The sequence below is a fragment of the Capra hircus genome, chromosome 26 (assembly GCF_001704415.2).
Source record: "Capra hircus breed San Clemente chromosome 26, ASM170441v1, whole genome shotgun sequence".
Taxonomy (NCBI): domain Eukaryota; kingdom Metazoa; phylum Chordata; class Mammalia; order Artiodactyla; family Bovidae; genus Capra; species Capra hircus.
Genome location: NC_030833.1, coordinates 367,275 through 386,265, shown reverse-complemented (window position 1 = coordinate 386,265; position 18,991 = coordinate 367,275). Strand labels below are relative to the sequence as shown.

Here is an 18,991-nt window from a genome sequence, read left to right as displayed (position 1 = left end):
TACACGGCCCCACAGCGAGCTGCCCAGAGCACAGCAGGAAGCTCAGCGACAGGGCAACCGCCGCCAGCCAGAAAGCCCCCCCCCGCCACCCCTTGACATGGGCCAGAGCCCCTCTCACCAGAGGACACGGCCACCAAGCCCACCACCGCCCCCAGCACCACCGGCCCCAGCGGTGTCTCAGGAGAGCCCAGTGCTGAGCCCAGGACAGGGATGAGGGCCTCGGGGCCAGGTGGGAGGCCAGCAGGTGCCCTCAGGCAGATGCTGTGGGCAGAAGCCCCACGGGACTGGCAGATAAGCCTCCCTGCTCCAGGGCAGGCCTGCACACAGCTCACAAGAGGAAGCTCGAGTCCACCCCGTTTGGAGGGTGCCCTCTGCTGGGCACAGCCAGGCTGAGCGCCGCCCCCACCCCAGTCCCTGGGGGAACCCGGGCATCCATCCCCTGCCAGGGGCTAGGTGGTCAGAACCGGATTTTGAAAATGAGACACACGGAATTCTGCAGGAAGGGCAGCTTTGGCAGGAGGCTGGGGGGGGGGGGGCGGGGGGGCGGGGGGCAGGGCAGCAGGAAGATGCTAACCACTGGACACACCCGGGACAGCGGGCTGGGTGGGGCCTCCCCTCAGGCGGCAGCCCCAGGCAGCTCTTGCACCCTCTCGGCTGTGGGCTGATGACGCACCCGCACCCAGGCGGCTCCAGCTGAGGACCAGAGGCTGTGCTGCCCCCTGCTGCCCGGAGCCGACCCCAGCCTGAAGGACCAGAGTGGACACCACACTGGATCTTGCCCGTGCCCAGCACCTTGCTGACCATCCTAAAGTTGTTCTAAGGCCACGTGTTTTCACTTTACTTTATCTGAAGCCAAAAAATTCATCCAAGTGACTCTGCTCCATCTGGGAGAGGATGGCAGAGACGACTGCCCTGCCCCGTGCCTGCCCAGACCAGCAGACGCGCTCTGGTCCAAGTGTGAGCCCAAGAATGAGAGGAGACGAGTGCCAGGTGCGTCAACTTTATGTGTGGATAGGACACAGGGCACACACGCTCCAGAGACGCTGCAGGGCGCCACACCGCGGCTCGGCCGGGCAGCTGGGCAGCGTCACTGTGCAGGCACGGCCACCCTGGGCACGGGAGCAGGGGGCCCCCTCGGGCCGGGCACGGTGGGGGCCACCTTCTGGCTCCTTTCTGCAGACAGGCGCTCCAGCTGCTCTGTGTAGAAGCCGTTGAAGTCCAGCCTGTGGGGGAAGCGGGTGGGGTCCTCAAGCCACCTCAGTCACCCTGGCGACACCTCACCACCCATGGCGAGGCCCAGGGCACTCGAGTCACCAGTACACATGCACACACAGCCCAGGCGCCACCTGCTCCAGCGCCAGTGAGAGCAGAGCTTAAAGACAAGGAAACCCCCAGGTCAAAGGGCAGACAAGCATCTCCAGCCCTGGGACTGCAGCTCTCGGAGCCCTGGGCCCTGGACGTCAGGGCCCTCGGGCAGAACAGAGCAGTCCCAGTGTCCAGCTGAGCCGGAGGCCGCCCAACAGGAGCTTCCAGGAGCAAGGGCCGCCCGTCCTCCACAACCTCACTCACTGAGCGTAAACTGCCGGCCCAGAGCTGCAGACCCCACTGCTTGGCCCACAGGCCCCGTGCTCCGTCCTCCCCATGGGCCCCCGCTACATGGGCCTCGGGCCCTGTGCTCTGCCCTCCACAGTCCCCCCCCCCCTTCCACTGCTTGGCCCCTGGGCCCCCCCAGATCCCACACTCCTGCCCCCATTACGCCTGCTGCTCCTCGCTCCTGGGTTCACAGGCAGCGCACCCTATGGGAGCACAGTCACGGCCCTGGAGGCGTGGCCACCTCACGTGCCTGCCACGGCAGGCGGGGCGTGGGGAGGGCAGCACCCCCTCACTGCCTGTCTGGAGACAGGGTCCTCCCTTGTCCGGTCCTGGCTCAGGGAGCAGCGGCCGGTGCAGCTGACCCCGGCCTGGCCCTCGGAACACAGACCCATTGGGCCGGGGGAGGTGCTGATGTGGCAGCCTCACGCGTGCACACACACGAGCACGCATGCAAGCACTCACGTACACACACCCTGATGGATGTGCGCACACTCACAGACGCATGCACACGTGTGAACACCCAGACAGCCTTCTTTCAGCAGGTGGCGCGGACCAGCACCAGCACACAGAGGCCAAGGATGAGGCCTCAGTAGCGGCGGCTCACGGGGCGTGGGGGGCGCCGGGCAGTGCGGGGCGGGGCCCGGGCAGTATAGGTGTGGGGCTCGGCGGGCGGGGGCGGGGCAGGGGCAGGGGCTGGGCGGGGCTGGGCTGGGCTGGGGGGGCGGGGGCGGGGCTCGGCGAGGGCGGGGGCTCGGCGGGGGCGGGGGCTCGGCGGGGCGGGGCCCACCTGGAGATGACGCTGGCCATGCCGTGCTCGCAGTCGCTGGTGCTGTAGACGCTCAGCCGGGCCAGGAGGTCGAGCAGGTGAGCTGAGAAATTCTTATCGAATTTATTGATGGTGGCCTCGAAGCTGGAGGCCAGCTGTGGCGCGTCCACATGCTCAGCCAGGCACTGCAAGACACGGCGCCCCCAACAGCTCAAAACCCGCTCCTCTTTTTAAACAGGAGAACGCGTCTTAGAAAGTCATCAATAAAAGGTAAAAAGTTAAGGCGTCATATAAATCCTGAGACGGGAGGACCCAGGCCCATCCAGGCAGGTGGCCCTGCGTCCCTAGCCCACGGAGCCAGGAGCCAGGACGTGGACCGCGGGGCTTCCTCACGGAGCTCAGATTTTCAAGCTGCCCCTAGGCAAGTGGGCAACCTGGAAGTGCCCGCATGGGCCACCTTACACCGCCCGCCCTACAGGACACACACCTGCACCTGATCAGGTGCGCAACTCTGCCAACTAGACAGACTCTGTTCAGGGGCCACAGGGCCCAATCTCCGTGCTCACTGGGCCCCTGTGGGTGTCCCCATGGCCTGGCCTAACCACACACCCTTGGATGACACAGCCCTGCCCTGGGAAGCTGGGAAGGGAGATCCTCCACGGCTTGTGTTTGGAACGTAATTTTAAAAGTCTTTATGAACCAAAGGAAGGCAGGAACGGAAGGACGTAGCAAGCAGGCTTCTAAGCACCGTGACCCAAACACTGTGTCAAATCCGAGGTGAGGAAGGAGGCCACCGGGGACGTCTGCGCGGCACCACCTACCTTGCGGGCGAGCTCCTTGCGGGCGCGTTCCTCGGCCCGCTCGGCCTCCGTGGGAGGCCCCTGCATCGTGCCGTGCTCCAGTGTCAGGCGGCCCAGCTCGCTGTCCAGCTTCATGCTCTGCGTGAATCTCTTGGGGGTCGGGAGGAATGCTCGTCAGCCACAACCAACCTCCACGAGGAAACGTGGCCCCTGCGCGGCCAGGACGCGCTGCCGACTCGGGTCGTGGCGCCCGCCCCGCGCCCGCCCCGCCCCGCCCCGCCCCGCCCCTGCCCCGCCCCGCCCCGCCCCGCCCCCGCCCCCGCCCCGCGCCCGCCCCCGCCCCCGCCCCGTCCCACCCCGCCCCCGCCCCGCCCCGCGCCGCCCCGCCCCGCCCCGTCCCGCCCCGTCCCGCCCCGCCCCGCGCCCGCCCCGCCCCGCCCCGCGCCCGCCCCCGCCCCGCGCCCGCCCCCGCCCCGTCCCACCCCGCGCCCGCCCCGCCCGCCCCGCGCCCGCCCGGCAGCACCTGCATGCAGCTGGTGAACATGACGCACACGGACATGAGCTTGGAGAAGACGCGCAGGAGCTCGGGGCTGGTCAGCATGCAGTCCTTCAGGCAGCTGTCCAGGAAGCTGGTGTGGTGCCCCAGCACGTCGTCGATGTTGGAGGCCTGCGTGGGAGGCACCGCGTCCCCACGGGGCTGCTACCTGTGCTGCTCCGCTCCTCTTTTAAGCAACCCTGGGGCCTCTTAGGGAAAGCCTTCAAAATGTTGCTAAAAGATCACATTTAATGTGCCCCACAAGGTCTAAGATTTTGGTTTTTAAAGACAAAATACACTGTTCGCTGTGCTTTCGGTCCTGGAGTTTGGTGACGTGCCCTTGGCTGAAGGGCCCCAGGGCCCTGGACGGGGTGCCGGTCCAGCACTGAGGCTCTGAGGGAAGGATGCGCTCCTCCAGCAGCCTGAGCCCAGGGCGCCCTGCCTCCCCTCCTGGGAGCCGTGGGGCCCGGTCCTGCCTCCCTGGCCCCTGAGCCCGCTCTGCAGACCACCCCCCCGCCCGGTGCGGGGCTGGCTGGGCTGGACTCACGGCCCGCAGGTTCTTCTCCAGGACGTGCCAGGTCGGCTCCATCACCTCGAACATCATGTAGTACTGAATGTTCTGCACGAAGTTGAGCATCCGCTGCCGCAGCGTGAAGGCGCCCGCAAACCTGCGCGGGGTGGAGCCGTCACACGGGCGCCCCGAGGGCCCGGGCCTCCTGCTGCTCCACACCCGGAGGGGCCTGGGCTCTGTCCATGTACGCAGCACAAAGACGGGGCGGCGGAGGCTGCGGGCGCGGGCCGCAGGGCTGTGCTGGGTGTGCACAGGGCCCACCCGCCCACCCCGGGCACCGCCCGCCCCGGGCACCGCCCGCACCACTTGGCAGAGTGCAGGGAGCACTGCTTGGCGGCCTTGCTGCTGATCCAGACGCTGCAGAGCTGCCGCTCCACGTGCTTGCAGTAGAACACATGTCTGAAGAGCATCTGGTAGCGTGTCAGGGCCTTCCTGTCAGCACAGGACAGGCGGCTCCAACCGGCGCCGGGAGCTGCTGCTGCCCCGGACACCCCACCCGAGGCTCGTGGGGCAGAGCGCGGCCCAGCAGCCAGTAACCCCCAGGGCACGAGCAGGCATGAGAGCCCAATGCGCACCTGTTAATGATCAGAGACAGGGGCCACTTGACCACATAGTCGAAGGAGAAGGCCTCCAGGCCGCTGAGGGTGAGCTCGGTGGGGTCGGCGTGGACCATGGCTTTCTCCTGCTTGGTCTCAATGGCCAGGACCCGCAGCAGCTGGGTGATGAGGTCGTGAGGCATCAGGTCGATCTTGGGGAAATGGATGAACAGCATCACACGCGGCCACACCCACCCCAGCATCATGGCTGGAAAGTGAGCCCAGAGCCAAGGCCCAGACACACGCTAAGTCTGGCAGATGGCCGAACGCACCGGACACCCACTGACAAGCTGAACCCGAGCTGCGGGAAAGGCAGAGCCGCACACGCCTGCGTCAGAAGGAGCGCCTCAAGTGGGCAGCCTCTCTCTACAACTCAAGAAACCTAACAATAACCAACTAAGCCCACGATCAGCAGAAAGAGAAAGAGAATAAACATTAGAGCAGGAATCAATAAAAACACAACAGAGAAAGCAGATGGAACCAAGTTAGCTGTCTGAAAGGTTAGCAAAACTGACAAGGTTTTAGCTATACTTAACTAAAAAAACACATACAAATTACTAAGGACCGAGGCCCGTGTCCCTGCCCAGCGCGGCTGCAGAGGCCCACAGGGAGGCTGGGCGCCCACAGCCTGAGATGCGTCCCGACAGAGCCTGGGCACTCCCGGGAGCGCCCCCCGCGCGGGGAGCAGCGCTCAACAAGGGCCCACCTTAAGGTCATCTTTGAAGGGGTCGGTGTTGGCCGTGCTCATACGCAGGGCCAGCTCCAGCAGCGCCTCCAGGCGGGTGGGCGTGATGTCGTCCACCGGCTTCTTCAGCTCTTCCTCTGTGAGATCCATGAAGTGCACGAAGAAGTCGCCCTGGCCCATGAGGAAGTAGCGCTTGATGGACCTGCGGGCAGGCAGAGCCCAGACTCGCCCGGCACTCCCCACAGTGGGTGCCAGGCCACGAGGGGCTGGGTGGGGCAGGGAAGACGTGGAAGTGCAGCGCCCGTGAGCGCCCCCACCGAGAAGCACACTTACACGGGCGTCAGAGGCAGCGCAAAAAGAGCTCAAAGGGGTGGGGCACAGGCCTGCCGCGCCAGGCTGTGCAGGAGATGCCGCCAGACGGGCACGGAGGGGGCTGCAGACGGGCCCCGGGAGGGCAGGGAGCTGCCGAGCTCACGCACCTCAGGTGGGCCATGAGCCCCTTCTACCCCAGGAGGAGGCCGCGCACCTCGGACGGGCTGCGAGCCCCTTCTCCCCAGGAGGAAGCTGCACCCCTCAGGTGAGCTACGAGCTCCTCCTCCCCCAGGAGGAAGCTGCGCACCTCAGATGGGCCGCGAGCCCCGCAGGAGGAAGCTGCGCACCTCGGATGGGCCGCGAGCCCCTTCTCCCCTCAGGTGCGCTGCGAGCCCCTTCTCCCCAGGAGGAGGCCACGCACCTCGGATGGGCCACGAGCCCCTTCTCCCCTCAGGCAGGCTGCGAGCCCCTTCTCCCCAGGAGGAGGCCACGCACCTCGGATGGGCCGCGAGCCCCTTCTCCCCTCAGGTGCGCTGCGAGCCCCTTCTCCCCAGGAGGAGGCCACGCACCTCAGGCGGGCTGCGAGCCCCTTCTCCCCAGGAGGAGGCCACGCACCTCAGGAAGGCTGCGAGCCCCTTCTCCCCAGGAGGAGGCCACGCACCTCAGGTGGGCTACGAGCTCCTTCTCCTCCATGAGGAAGCCCAGCAGCACCTTGCTGGCGTAGCCAAAGGCCTTTTCGATCTGCTCCACGTACGCCCGCTCCTTCAGCGTGTAGATGACCTCTTTGGCCGCCGGACAAGTGACATCATGGCCACATTCTCTGACCACGTTCAGGTATTTTCCTGGAAAGGGGGGAGAAAAGCACATCGCCACTTCTGCTGCACAAGTGACCAACCGCAGGCCTGGACCCGAGAGGCCGCAGTCCTATCGCTAGCCCGAGGCCAGGAGCAGAACCACCTGGGAGAGAAGGGTCCCAGAAACCGCGCCCCCTGCCCCGCCCAGAGCCGAGCAGCACAATGCAGCCGTCACCCACGGAGCGTGCGGCTTCCTGCGACTCCTCACCGCGGACTTTCCTCATCGAGGCCACGAGAATCACCTCAGAGAGCCAGACCCTGCACCCCTTCCCAGCCCTGCCCCCAGCCCAGCTCTCAGAACCAACGTCAGGGCCCTGGCTAGAGCCTCTCTCCAGGTGACGTGTAACACACGTGTCTCTACACAGGTTCCTGACCCACAAGGTGATGCCTAGAAGCACCGCCGGCCCAGCAGGGCCTGTGCCCTTCCCTGCTTTTCCTCTGCTGGCCTGTGATGCTGGGAGAAACACGGCACGTGCGTCTGGCCTTGCTCCTGGTTCATCACTGAGCACCTAGAACCCTCTCACCCCACCTGAGTTCACACCCTCGAGGGGACTCCTGGCCGTCCCTGCAGACCTTCAGGAGGCAGGCCGGCGGCCAGAGGGACCAACCACATGGCAGGACAGCGAGACCCTCGGCCCTTCCCGATACCTGGGGAGGAGAGGGTCTGGTGGTCAAGTTAGGGACCAACAGCCCACGAGAGGACCGGTTGTGCCCTGTCCTGGAACCAACGTGATCCCGCTACGGGACAGGCTTGGAGAGCTTCTGGGCTGATGAGCACGTCCATCTGCCAGGAGGGAGGGGCCTGGTGGCCCCCAGCTCCTCGGGGACAGACACACTCCCGAGTTTGGGACCCTCCAGACCTGCCCTGCAGACCTCCTCGGGCTGTTTGTCTGTATCCATTACAACATCCTTTATAGCAGGCCAGCGTATCTGCTAAGTGAAGTTTCCCCAAGTCTGGGGGTCGTCACAGCAAATATCAAACCTGGGGAGGGCCCCAGGACCCTGACTGGGGGCCACACTGACAGACATGCAGTGGCCTGGGGACCCGATGCTCATGACGGGCGTCTGCCGCGGCAGGCCTCGAGGGAGGCCTGATCCCTGGGCCACACTGCCCCGGCGGTTAAGTGTCAGAGCCGAGTTCAGTGGGGTGGTCCCCTAGCTGGTGTCCACGGGGGCGCTGGGCGCTGGCTGCTGTGTGGAGACCGGGCGTGCGGGGCGCGCGGGGCCGGCGCTCACCCGTGCTCAGCACCTTGCCCGCCATCTTCTGCAGGAAGGACGGGATGTGTCTCTGCACCACGGTGTAGCGCTGCTCCCAGTACTTGTCGTTGTAATCCTCCTGGATTTTCTCCTTGCGCAGCTCGTGTTCCTCCACCATGAACTCGCTGCAAGGCAGGGCGCGCGGTCCCAGGCGTGCGGGGGTGGGGGGCCGCAGGGCCGCTCCCCACCCCCCACCCCCCGCCCCCGCGGCCCCCCCGCCCCACCTGTACGGGTCGTCGATGATGCCCCTGTAGATCCACTTCTCCAGGATCTCGAAGTAGGGCACGCTGGCGGCCGTGGTGAGGTACAGACACAGCTCCTGCGCCTGGCTGTCGCCCGTGTAGCTGAAGCTCCGGTCGTGCAGGAGGCTCAGGGTCGCTCCCCCGACACACTCGCCTTTATCCACCGAGGTGGCTGCCGGGGAGAGGGCGGCGTTCAGTGCCGAGAGGGCCCCTGGCCACGCTGAGCGAGAGCCCTCAGCTCATCTCCCACCTTCTCAGGGGAGAGGTCCTCTTTCTGGGATAAATTCAAACTATGAAGCTGGGGTTTCTGGGAACTCCCAGGGTCAGTCTCTCGCAAATTCATAAAACGTAAAGCTACACAGCCTCGGACCCTTTGAAAAAATCGAAGACAAGCACCTTGACCCAGAGGGTCCCTCCCACCAGGCCCTCACACCTAGGGAGGCCAGGATGTCCACAGTGCGCATGGCTGGCTGAATGTAGAACCAGAGCTTCTGCAGAGACAGCAGGCCCTGCCTCTGCAGCTGCTCCAGCTGTGTGACCAGGATCAGGTACTCCTTCAGCAGCGTTCTCATGGCGGCGGCCAGCGCGTGGTTCACCTGTCCGTACTCGAAGGAGGACTTCTCCTCGATGAACCTGAGAGGAAGGCGGCCCTGAGCACGAGCAGCAGGGGCTGCGTCTCGGGAGGGATGGCCCGAGGGCCTGTGGGCGCCACCTCCCGCGCTCCTCCGGGTCTGCGGGCCCTGCATGGAGGCCGGCCTCTCTGCAGGAGGGCTCCGTGCACGCGCTCCAGTCACTGTGGCAAGCCAGGTGCCTACCTGGTCACTGTGGAGTAGCTGGCAGCCACGGGCAGGATCCTGCTCACCAGCTCTCGGATGGACAGGTCCAGATTGGGGTCCACGAGGAAGGTTCGGCTCTGCCTCCCGGTGAGGGGCTGGGCCGTGATGTACCTGCCGTCCACACCCACCAGCACGTACAGCAGGTCCTCCACGACGGCCGCCTCCTGGGAGGCCAGAGGCAGCGTGCCTGTGGGTGCAGACACCAGCGGGCCTCGCCTCCAGAGCCCCACTCCACTGGCCTCTCTCCCCCACCCCCTCCCTCCATGTAACTTCCTCCAGCACTGCAGATGTGAAAACCAAGGTGACCGCCTGGCTTAACTGATCCCATCAGGGAACCAACGGTTGAGACTCCACAACCTCCACCAGCAGAGGCACTGACCACCCGACAGGCAGGGACCACACGGCGAGTCTGGAGCCGACGATCAGAGCCTTAAAGCAAGGGAAACCCTCCACACACAAATAACCGCTTCATCTTCAAAGGGACGTGTACATCTTGGCCTCACAACACTCACAACCTGGTAAGGCTGGGTCGCTCAGAAGGCCGGGACCAGGCTTTGCTGTGGGAGGGTCAAAGACGGGCGCCACGGTCACCACGTGGCCAGGAGGAGACACCAGGGAAGGTGGAGCCCGTCACGGATGTGGAAATCAGGAGAGGGGCGTCAGACAGCACACTGGGCCACACGGGGCACAGCAGATCCCTCCTCACAGACGGGGTCCCCCAGAAAGGGGAAACTTGAGAGCTGGGAGCTCTGCCTGAGGCCCCAAGGCTGGGGTGGGGGCTGTGGAGGGGCGAGGGACAGAGCCACGTGCTGCTCAGACTCCAGGAAACTGGCTGTGTCTGCAGGACCTGAGCCCGAGGCTCGGGGATCCAGCGGGAACCACACACACGGTTAGAAGCGACAAGACGCCTGTGCCCACGGCCTCGGGAACAGGCCAGGAATTGTGGAGACTCGAGTCTACGCTGCCCAGCCATGGGCTGGATGGCCCAGACAAGCAGACGGAGCTGGAGGCTGGCGTGAGGAGGGATGGCTTGGTCATAGGCGGGGGGCATGCCTCTGCTGTAGGAAGGGACTCGGGCGGCAAAATGACTGTGGGGGGCACCACGTAGCTGGCAAGGGATGCCCAGCAGGGCTGCAGCACGCCACGCAAGGAGACAGGGCCCCCCAGGAGAGGCTACGTCCGGGGGACAGCAGGGAGGACCGAGGATGCCTGTGATGCTCACAGGCATCTTGGCATGGATGGCACTGGGGCCTGTGGTGCCAGGCCAGGGCGTGACGGAGGCCAGAACGGTGACACAGGGCCGGTGGGACAGATGCCGATCTCGCCACCAGAGCCCACGCAGTGTGGCTGTTGGAGGGAAACGGGCAGGCCACCTGTCCTGGCCAAGTCCTCCCTGAAATAGCATCACACGAGGTGGCCTCAGGGGCCACCCTCAGGCACAGCTCACCCTTACCAGCGGGCAGCACAGCAATCCCGCTACAAAGAAAACCTGCCACATGGAACCCCGTGAGCCCGGCCACCCTAAGAACCAGCGCCCGGCTGCCTCCGCTTCGCGGGGCTGCACCTCCCCTCAACCCGGCAAAGCCTCCCAAGAAGGCTCCAAGCAGTGCCTCACGCGGGCCTGGAACCTACTGCGTCTCCTAACTGATCCAAACGTGCAAATCAACACTCACATAGTGCATGACCTCGGGGAACAGCTTCCCTCAGGGGTTTTCCCACGGAACCTCTTTGGATCATGTTGACCGTGCAGCTGCCCCAGGAGGCAGGGCTCCAGGAGGCAGGGCCCCAGGCTCATCATCAGAGCCCCCCCCCGCCCCCGCTTCCCGCCCTTGGGTGTGGCCCCGGGGACCAGGCTCCAGGAGCCCCACCACACGAGACCGCGGCAGGGCAGGCTCCTCTAGCGCCTGCGAACGTGGCCGTGCCTGCAAGACACAGCTCTCTGCCCCCAGGGGGTCATGAGCCGTGGGCGAGGGGCACAGACACCCGCACGCCCCAGCGCCCCTTGGTGCTTGTGGCCGGGGCCATCATCCTGATGGCAGAACCTGCAGGGACGTGACTCACTGTCGAGGACGACGACCCTGGTGATCCCGCTGCTCCCAAGTCTGCCCAAGCCCTAAGACACGCATGCTCCTGAGAACCGGGGCACATCACCACCCACCGGTGGGGGGCAGGGTGCGGAGGCCAGCGGGTACCGCGTGTCGCCACATGGCCGAGGGCAGCAGAGGGCCTGGGGGCGGCACGCCGCCATCCACCCACCACCTCCAAGGAGATCAGCTTCCCTGTCCCCGTGACGCCCCACTGTCCAAAGCTGTGCGTCACCTACCGATGGGCACAGCCGTGTCTGCGCTCGTGCCTGAGCCAGTCAGGAAGTCCCCGAGCAGCGTGGGCCTCTCGTACACCCACGCCGGGAAGACTGGGAGGCGCTGCCCTGAGTTTCTTTTGTTCTGCTTGTCTCGAAGCAACTTTCTCGTGAGTTCCAGAGACTGGGGGGGAGGTTTTTAAAGACAGAAAGAAAACACACACCTTTAGTACAAACACTTAAAGTTAACACACTTACTGTATGAAAATACACACCCCTAAGCATGTGTGAGAAACAAACACGTGGAAGCAAACCGCACGTCGAAGCCCATCACGGTGACGGGGCGGGGCCAAGGCAGCAGGGCCAAAGTGGAGCAGGAGCCCCCCGGCACACAGGCCCCCAGAGCCCTCAGCGCACCCTCACGGCTTGCCCTGGCCCTCGGTGCAGACCCGAGCTGCCAGCTGCGCACAGTGCCCACTGAGAGCTGGGCCAGAGAAGGGGTGCCCGCACCCGAGCCCCCTGGGCTGAAGCAGGGAGACATGGCCCCGCTGGCACAGGCAGGGGGCAGTGGTCCCCAAGGGCGCCCCGCATCCAGAAGCACTGGGGGGGAGGGTACTGGGGCGGGCAGAGCTGTGAGGAGCCACAAGGTGCTGGACACAGAACGTGCCCAACCGGCACGGGCCTGCGGCTCAGACCTCAGGGTGTGGTTCTGAGGGGCTCGAAGGCCCAGAAACAAGATGGGGGGAAGACACCCGGAGAGCCAACTGGGGCCAGGGCAGGGTCGGAGGAGCAGTAAGAAAGGGAGACAGAGCACCACCGCACACCAGCTGCCCACGCCCCCGAGGGAGGCAGAGCCGGGCCCGTGCTAGCCGAGCCGGCAGTGCAGGGGCAGCAGACGCCCCCGCCCCCAGGGCAGGCCAGACCCTCTCCCCCGGGGCCCAGGACCCCATCCCAGGGCCGGTGCCCCCAGGCCAGACCCTCTCGCCCAGGGCCCAGGACCCCATCCCAGGGCCGGTGCCCTCAGGCCAGACCCTCTCGCCCGGGGCCCAGGACCCCATCCCAGGGCCGGCGCCCCCAGGCCAGTCTCCACAGGCCAACACCGTGGCCACCTGCTCACCTGCTGCCACGTGGGGCCCGTGGCCACGCTCCCCAGCTGCTTCCTCAGCTCCTCCAGCTCCTGCATGGAGATCTTGGAGGCTGTGGCAGGGGTGCCGAAGCTGGCGGTGCTGCTGGCCACAGCGCTGGCCGCAAGCTCTGCTCTCTCCTTGGCGTTCTGCTGCAGGTACTGCAGGGTCTGGAAGCACGGGGCCCTGGCGTCACGCTGGCCACACACAGCCGCCCCGCCGCCCTCCCGCAGCTCGGCCTGCGGGCCCTCCAGCTGCAGCCTGGTCGCCTCGGGCTGAACGCCACGAGCTGCCACGTCCCCAGGTCACCGGACAGGACCCCGCACCCATTTCCCATGGCTCGGCCTGTCCTCCGCAGGTGGCTGGCCTCCCTTGCTGTGCGAGACCACATCCCTTCAAGGGTCCCGGCATGGGGCTACCAGGTGTCCCTGAACAGACCCGAGAGGAAGCACTGACCGGCCCCGCACACCCCGGGGCCACAGCTCACACTCTTCACGTGCACGTCTCAGTGTCACAAGTAACACACGCTCGATTTAAGAGATGAAAACAGACTAGACGACGGGGGACGCAGTCCCCAGCCCCAGAGGTCACCGGTAGCACTCCTTGTGCTTGCCACCATCAGGGCCCACGTCCGCTCGGGTGCATGTGAGTTATCTCAGTACCGCGGGCCTGAGGCTGAGGGTCGGCTGAGGGTCAACAAGAGGCCAGCACCGGGGAACAGGAGAGAACGCGGGCCAGGCAGGACACCGCCCACCCGGCCCCAAGCCCGGCACACACCTCCCTGTCCTCCGTGAGCTTCGACAGCAGGTACACCAGGGGGTCCAGGTTCCTCGTGTTCTTAGATTTCAGTTCATCGTATTTCTTCAGAAAGTCCTCAGGAGTACGAGAAAATTCTGCTATTTTAACCTGAAAAGCACATTCAGAGTGATTTAGAGACTGTAACCAGGAACTTTACAAGGCTGTGCAATAACTAACTTCCCCCCATTAAAAAACCAGCATGAAGTCAGGGAGATGAGATAGTCATCCATCTCTGAAACAAAACCAAGGAACAACCTGTCAGGCTTGCCCTCATGTCCCCTGTGGCTCCCTGGCTCCATCCTCCTAAGCGACTCACAGCCTCGCGTTTCTGTTACCAGACTGTGCATTCGGTCTTTGCACTTCCCTCTGGAGCTCATCGCTACACACAGGTTCAGGAGGTACGTGTTCTCACTGATCAACATGCCCCCCTTTAAAATAAAGCAGATGCAACCGTGTGTTCTCAAACTCTGTTCTACTCAGTTAAGTTTTCTGAGTTATCCTTGTATCGTCGTTAGGCTGGCAGAGTAAACGAGCTCTCACAACGTTCTGCTTTAAACGTTCATACTTCCTTACTCGGCTGCTCAGTCTTGGCTGAGGCAGGCGGAGTCTCTGGTTGCGGCGTGTGGGACCTAGTTCCTTGACCAGGGACTGACCTCCGTGCACCGGGAGTGCAGAGTCGTAGCCACTGGGCCACCAGGAGAGCTCCCATACTGGTTTAAAACAGACTTCAAAAATGTCTTTTACAGATAACCTATGATTTTAAATTGCACAGTTTTTCAATTTTTAAAAATCCACTTTAAAATGATTTCACTGTGGCTAAAGCTGGGAGCTTGCTTTTCCACCCAGAAGAGAATCTGTGCCATGACGTGAACAGATCCCAGGACCATCTGGGCCTCCAGACGGAGGTCAGGCTGCCAGCTCAGTGCTCTCCAGGCCTCCACTCACTCGTCAGCGCACCCGGCGGGGAGAGGGGCCACGAGGAGCTGCCGGAGCAGAGCTGGGCAGAAATGCGGTCCACAGAGAGCATCCGACATCAGACGGGCACCACTGTGGCCACCCAGTGAGGAGAGTGAATCTGTGCCCCACACAGCAGTGGGGGCGGGACCACCTCACCCAGCCCAGCCCTGGAGGACAGGGTCACCTCAGCCAGCCCAGCACCGAGGGACGGGACCACCTCACCCAGCCCAGCCCGGGAAGATGGGACCACTTCAGCCCACACAGCCCTGGAGGATGGGACCACTTCACCCCACACAGCACCTCACCCCACACAGCACTGGGGGTCGGGACCATCTCACCCAGCCCAGCACCAGGGGACAGGACTACCTCACCCAGCCCAGCCCTGGAGGATGGGACCACCTCAGCCGACACAGCCCTGGAGGATGGGACCACTTCACCCAGCCCAGCCCTGGGGGTCGGGACCACCTCACCCCACACAGCCCTGGGGGTCGGGACCACCTCACCCACAGAGCCCTGGGGGTCAGGACCGCCTCGCCCAGCGCAGCCCTGGGGGTCGGGACCGCCTCGCCCAGCGCAGCCCTGGGGGTCGGGACCGCCTCGCCCAGCGCAGCCCTGGGGGTCGGGACCGCCTCGCCCAGCGCAGCCCTGGCGCGGCACTCACCTTGGCACTGTGTGTAGACACCGTGGTTGTGACATACGGGGTCCTGTTCTTCTGCAGCAGGTCGATGTAGACCTCGGCACCATCCCCTCCGTGCACCCGCAGTAGGCTGAGCAGCTCATTGACATCGTGGTGAATCCGAAATTCACTCATGATTTTGGCTCTGAGACATTACAACGTGTTCTCCTAAAGGTAAGAGACAAGCCATTTATAAAAACAAATCCCTACATATAAAGAAAGTTTAAAGCAATCAAATTTGGCCAATGTCCGGTCTCGAGAAGCCAAACTGTCACATGAGCCAGCCTGCAGGCCCACAGCGTCCCCGGGCAGACCCCACTACAGCCTGCACTGACCAGCCCGGTGGGCCCACAGCGTCCCCGGGCAGACCCCACTACAGCCTGCACTGACCAGCCCGGTGGGCCCACAGCGTCCCCGGGCAGACCCCACTACAGCCGGCACTGACCAGCCTGCGGGGCCACAGTGTCCCCGGGCAGACCCCACTACAGCCGGCACTGACCAGCCTGCAGGCCCACAGCGTCCCCGGGCAGACCCCACTACAGCCTGCACTGACCAGCCTGTGGGGCCCACAGCGTCCCCGGGCAGACCCCACTACAGCCTGCACTGACCAGCCCGGTGGGCCCACAGCGTCCCCGGGCAGACCCCACTACAGCCGGCACTGACCAGCCTGCAGGCCCACAGCGTCCCCGGGCAGACCCCACTACAGCCTGCACTGACCAGCCTGTGGGGCCCACAGCGTCCCCGGGCAGACCCCACTACAGCCTGCACTGACCAGCCCGGTGGGCCCACAGCGTCCCCGGGCAGACCCCACTACAGCCGGCACTGACCAGCCTGCAGGCCCACAGCGTCCCCGGGCAGACCCCACTACAGCCGGCACTGACCAGCCCGGTGGGCCCACAGCGTCCCCGGGCAGACCCCACTACAGCCGGCACTGACCAGCCTGCGGGGCCACAGCGTCCCCAGGCAGACCCCACTACAGCTGGCACTGACCAGCCTGCGGGGCCACAGCGTCCCCGGGCAGACCCCACTACAGCCGGCACTGACCAGCCTGCAGGCCCACAGCGTCCCCGGGCAGACCCCACTACAGCCTGCACTGACCAGCCTGTGGGGCCCACAGCGTCCCCGGGCAGACCCCACTACAGCCTGCACTGACCAGCCTGCGGGGCCACAGCGTCCCCGGGCAGACCCCACTACAGCCTGCACTGACCAGCCTGCGGGGCCACAGCGTCCCCGGGCAGACCCCACTACAGCCGGCACTGACCAGCCTGCGGGCCCACAGCGTCCCCGGGCAGACCCCACTACAGCCGGCACTGACCAGCCTGTGGGGCCCACAGCGTCCCCGGGCAGACCCCACTACAGCCTGCACTGACCAGCCTGCGGGCCACAGCGTCCCCGGCAGACCCCACTACAGCCTGCACTGACCAGCCTGCGGCCCACAGCGTCCCCGGCAGACCCCACTACAGCCGGCACTGACCAGCCTGCAGGCCCACAGCGTCCCCGGGCAGACCCCACTACAGCCTGCACTGACCAGCCTGCGGGCCCACAGCGTCCCCGGGCAGACCCCACTACAGCCGGCACTGACCAGCCTGCGGGCCCACAGCGTCCCCGGGCAGACCCCACTACAGCCGGCACTGACCAGCCTGCAGGCCCACAGCGTCCCCGGGCAGACCCCACTACAGCCGGCACTGACCAGCCTGTGGGGCCCCTTCCTGGGGAGGCCCTTCCACGCCCCTGCTGGTGGGGGCTGTCTCAGTGGGCAGCTCTGGGGGAATCGGAGCCCTGACTCAGAGCCTCGGCAATTGCGGCCAGTGTCCGGGCTGCTCCCTGGCTGGGGGCTGGCACACACACAGAGAGCAGATGCGGGCTAAAGGCCTGGGCCTCCTTCCTCTGGGTGACTCCAGCCTCACAGGGCCCTGGGCCAGCGCGGAGCTGCTCCCTCAGCTGGCAGCCAGCACTTTCTGGCCCCAGCTGTACAGACACAGCAGCCCCTGCCCTTCAGGGGTCCTAATCACACAGGGAGCTCTGCACAGGCCTAAGCCACTTCCCGTCCTGGCTCCCGCCACGAGGTCCCAGCTGCCACTCTGGTAACCAAGATGCTGCCTCTGCTCGCCCAGGCCAGGTGTTCACATCCACCACGCACTGTAGCTGGGTGGGCTTCCCCTTCAGCCCCACCTGCCCTGTCAACCAGATGTCCAAACGTCTCCTCACTGGATATATAACCTTCCAGGCCAAAACGGTAAATGAGATCCCACCAAGCAGACAGTAGTGGCCTGCATGGGGACTTCTGTTCTCCCACTGATGATCGGTCCAGTTAGCCATTATTATTAACACTAAGACAACGGCAGACAACTAGATTCAAAAAACAAACATGAGCAGGCTTTACGTGCTTCGCATAAACGTCTGGACATACCTACGCAGGATTCATAACTTGGGATCATGTACCACAGGAGACCCTGGGAAATTACAGGCAAGATTATTTCTGATTTTTATGAGGAGGTCTTTCAACAGATCCTCAAACCCTCCGTGATCCTAAGAAGATTAGAACCACGGTGCCAATAGCTCCAGTGAAGACAAGCTATGAGTGAAACATCAGCTGGGGGAGCCTCAGCACACATGCCCACAGCGTGAATGTTGACTTGTAACCACACAGAGAGAGACTCTAACCCCAAGTGACGGAAAACAAGCTCCCTGTACATGTACATCAGTCGTCAAACAGAGACACCCAACACTGGCCAGAGGCAGAGTATCTCCAGAAAGCCGACAGCAAGGGTGAGCTGGCACGTAGGTCACCAGCACGTGTACTTTTCACATCAGGAGGCGCTCACAGGACTACGGTCATGGGCCTGAGGCATGGCGGGGCAGGGGCTGAGGCTGAACCCTGACTTGGGGCTTCCAGGCTGTAGGACCCTGGACAAAAAGCTTGCCCTCTGTAGGCTTCTTCCGAAGGAGAATGAGTACCAGACCCGACTCAGGAAGCTGTCGTGGAGACACAACGCGGCACCTAAGAGTCTGCACCGTCGCTATGGAAGGACCAGGAGTGAACACCGCTGCTGCTGCACACGGCCGATCACCGGAAACGGCTGTCACCTGAGGAAAGAAAACCGGCCGGGAAGCAGCACCCTAAACCACGGCACCCTCGCAACCAGTCACAGAGGGCAGTGAGGCGGCACTGGAGATGACAAGCAAACCAGAAGACACACAGAGCTCTCACGGGGCCTCTGCGATTCCAAGGGCTTTACCCACATTCTGAGAGGCTCCCAAGGCCTGGGGGTGTCCCGCAATAGCTGGCCCGAGGACCGCTTTGGACACGTGGATGCCAAGGACACTGCATTTGCCCGGGGAAGAGACACAAGCGGGTGGACAGGGCTGCTGTGAAAAAAGCTCACGGAAGCAAACGTTTGTGTAAAAACTACCTTCGTGAACCCCCACACCTGCAGGAGAAAAGAGCGGACGTCCCACATCACAAGCACTGACGCTCCCAGGAGCCTGGGTTTGGGAACAGTTCCCGCGAGCTCTGCGGCTCTCACCGGCGGGCAGCACCGCCCTGAGAGGGCTTCCCGGCTGCGGCCTCGCTGGAAGGGCGCCCCTGATCCTCCCTGGGCAAGGGGCCGGGGGGCCACTCTCCGCCCGAGCCCCCTCCACAGCGCGGCAGCGCCCCGCTCGACACCGCTCCGAGGAGCGTCTAGCGCATCTTGCTGACGCTCCCGAGTGCTTCTCCCTGCTGGCCGCCGCCCACAGACCCACAGACCCCGGCGACAGAGACTGGGCTGCCGGGCGCAGCAGAGCGACACAGAGAACCGCGGGTCTCCCGGAGACCACTCGGGCTCCGTCCCGGAGACAAGGCCGGCGCGGAGGCCGCGCAGCCCTTCAGGCGGGAGGCGCGGCGGGGAGCAAGCGCGACGGCGACGAGGGCCGGAAGGAGCCTGCGGGGCTCGGGACGGGGAGAGGGGCCCGAGCCACCCGCGGGAGGGCCGCCCCGAGGCCGACTCACCACGGCCGCGCGCCGAAGCCCGAACCCGAGCGCGCCAAGCCCGCGGCCCCGCCCGCGGCGGCGGCGGAAGTGCCGCGTGACGTCACGTCCGGCCCCGCC

At 64.9% G+C, this 18,991-nt stretch overlaps 1 protein-coding gene across 4 annotated transcripts; it reads right to left on the bottom strand.

Annotated features, from left to right (window-relative positions):
- On the bottom strand, positions 985-18,989 carry TUBGCP2 (tubulin gamma complex associated protein 2). Of its 4 annotated transcripts, XM_018041372.1 has the most exons (19): positions 18,893-18,949; positions 17,865-17,988; positions 14,887-15,069; positions 13,248-13,376; positions 12,464-12,640; positions 11,371-11,530; positions 9,027-9,234; positions 8,645-8,844; positions 8,194-8,383; positions 7,949-8,094; positions 6,520-6,700; positions 5,568-5,748; positions 4,841-5,013; positions 4,569-4,697; positions 4,242-4,362; positions 3,683-3,826; positions 3,181-3,309; positions 2,381-2,544; positions 985-1,223 (listed from the first exon to the last, which is right to left on the bottom strand). In XM_018041372.1, exons 3-19 carry the CDS (start codon positions 15,034-15,036, stop codon positions 1,088-1,090), a joined length of 2,718 nt encoding a protein of 905 aa, XP_017896861.1. In that variant the 5' UTR covers positions 15,037-15,069; positions 17,865-17,988; positions 18,893-18,949; the 3' UTR covers positions 985-1,087. The 4 variants fall into 4 exon arrangements, with proteins under 4 accessions (XP_017896861.1, XP_017896860.1, XP_017896862.1 ...); XM_018041371.1 differs by lacking the exon at positions 17,865-17,988 and having other exon boundaries at positions 18,893-18,989; XM_018041373.1 differs by lacking the exons at positions 17,865-17,988; positions 18,893-18,949 and adding an exon at positions 17,826-17,845.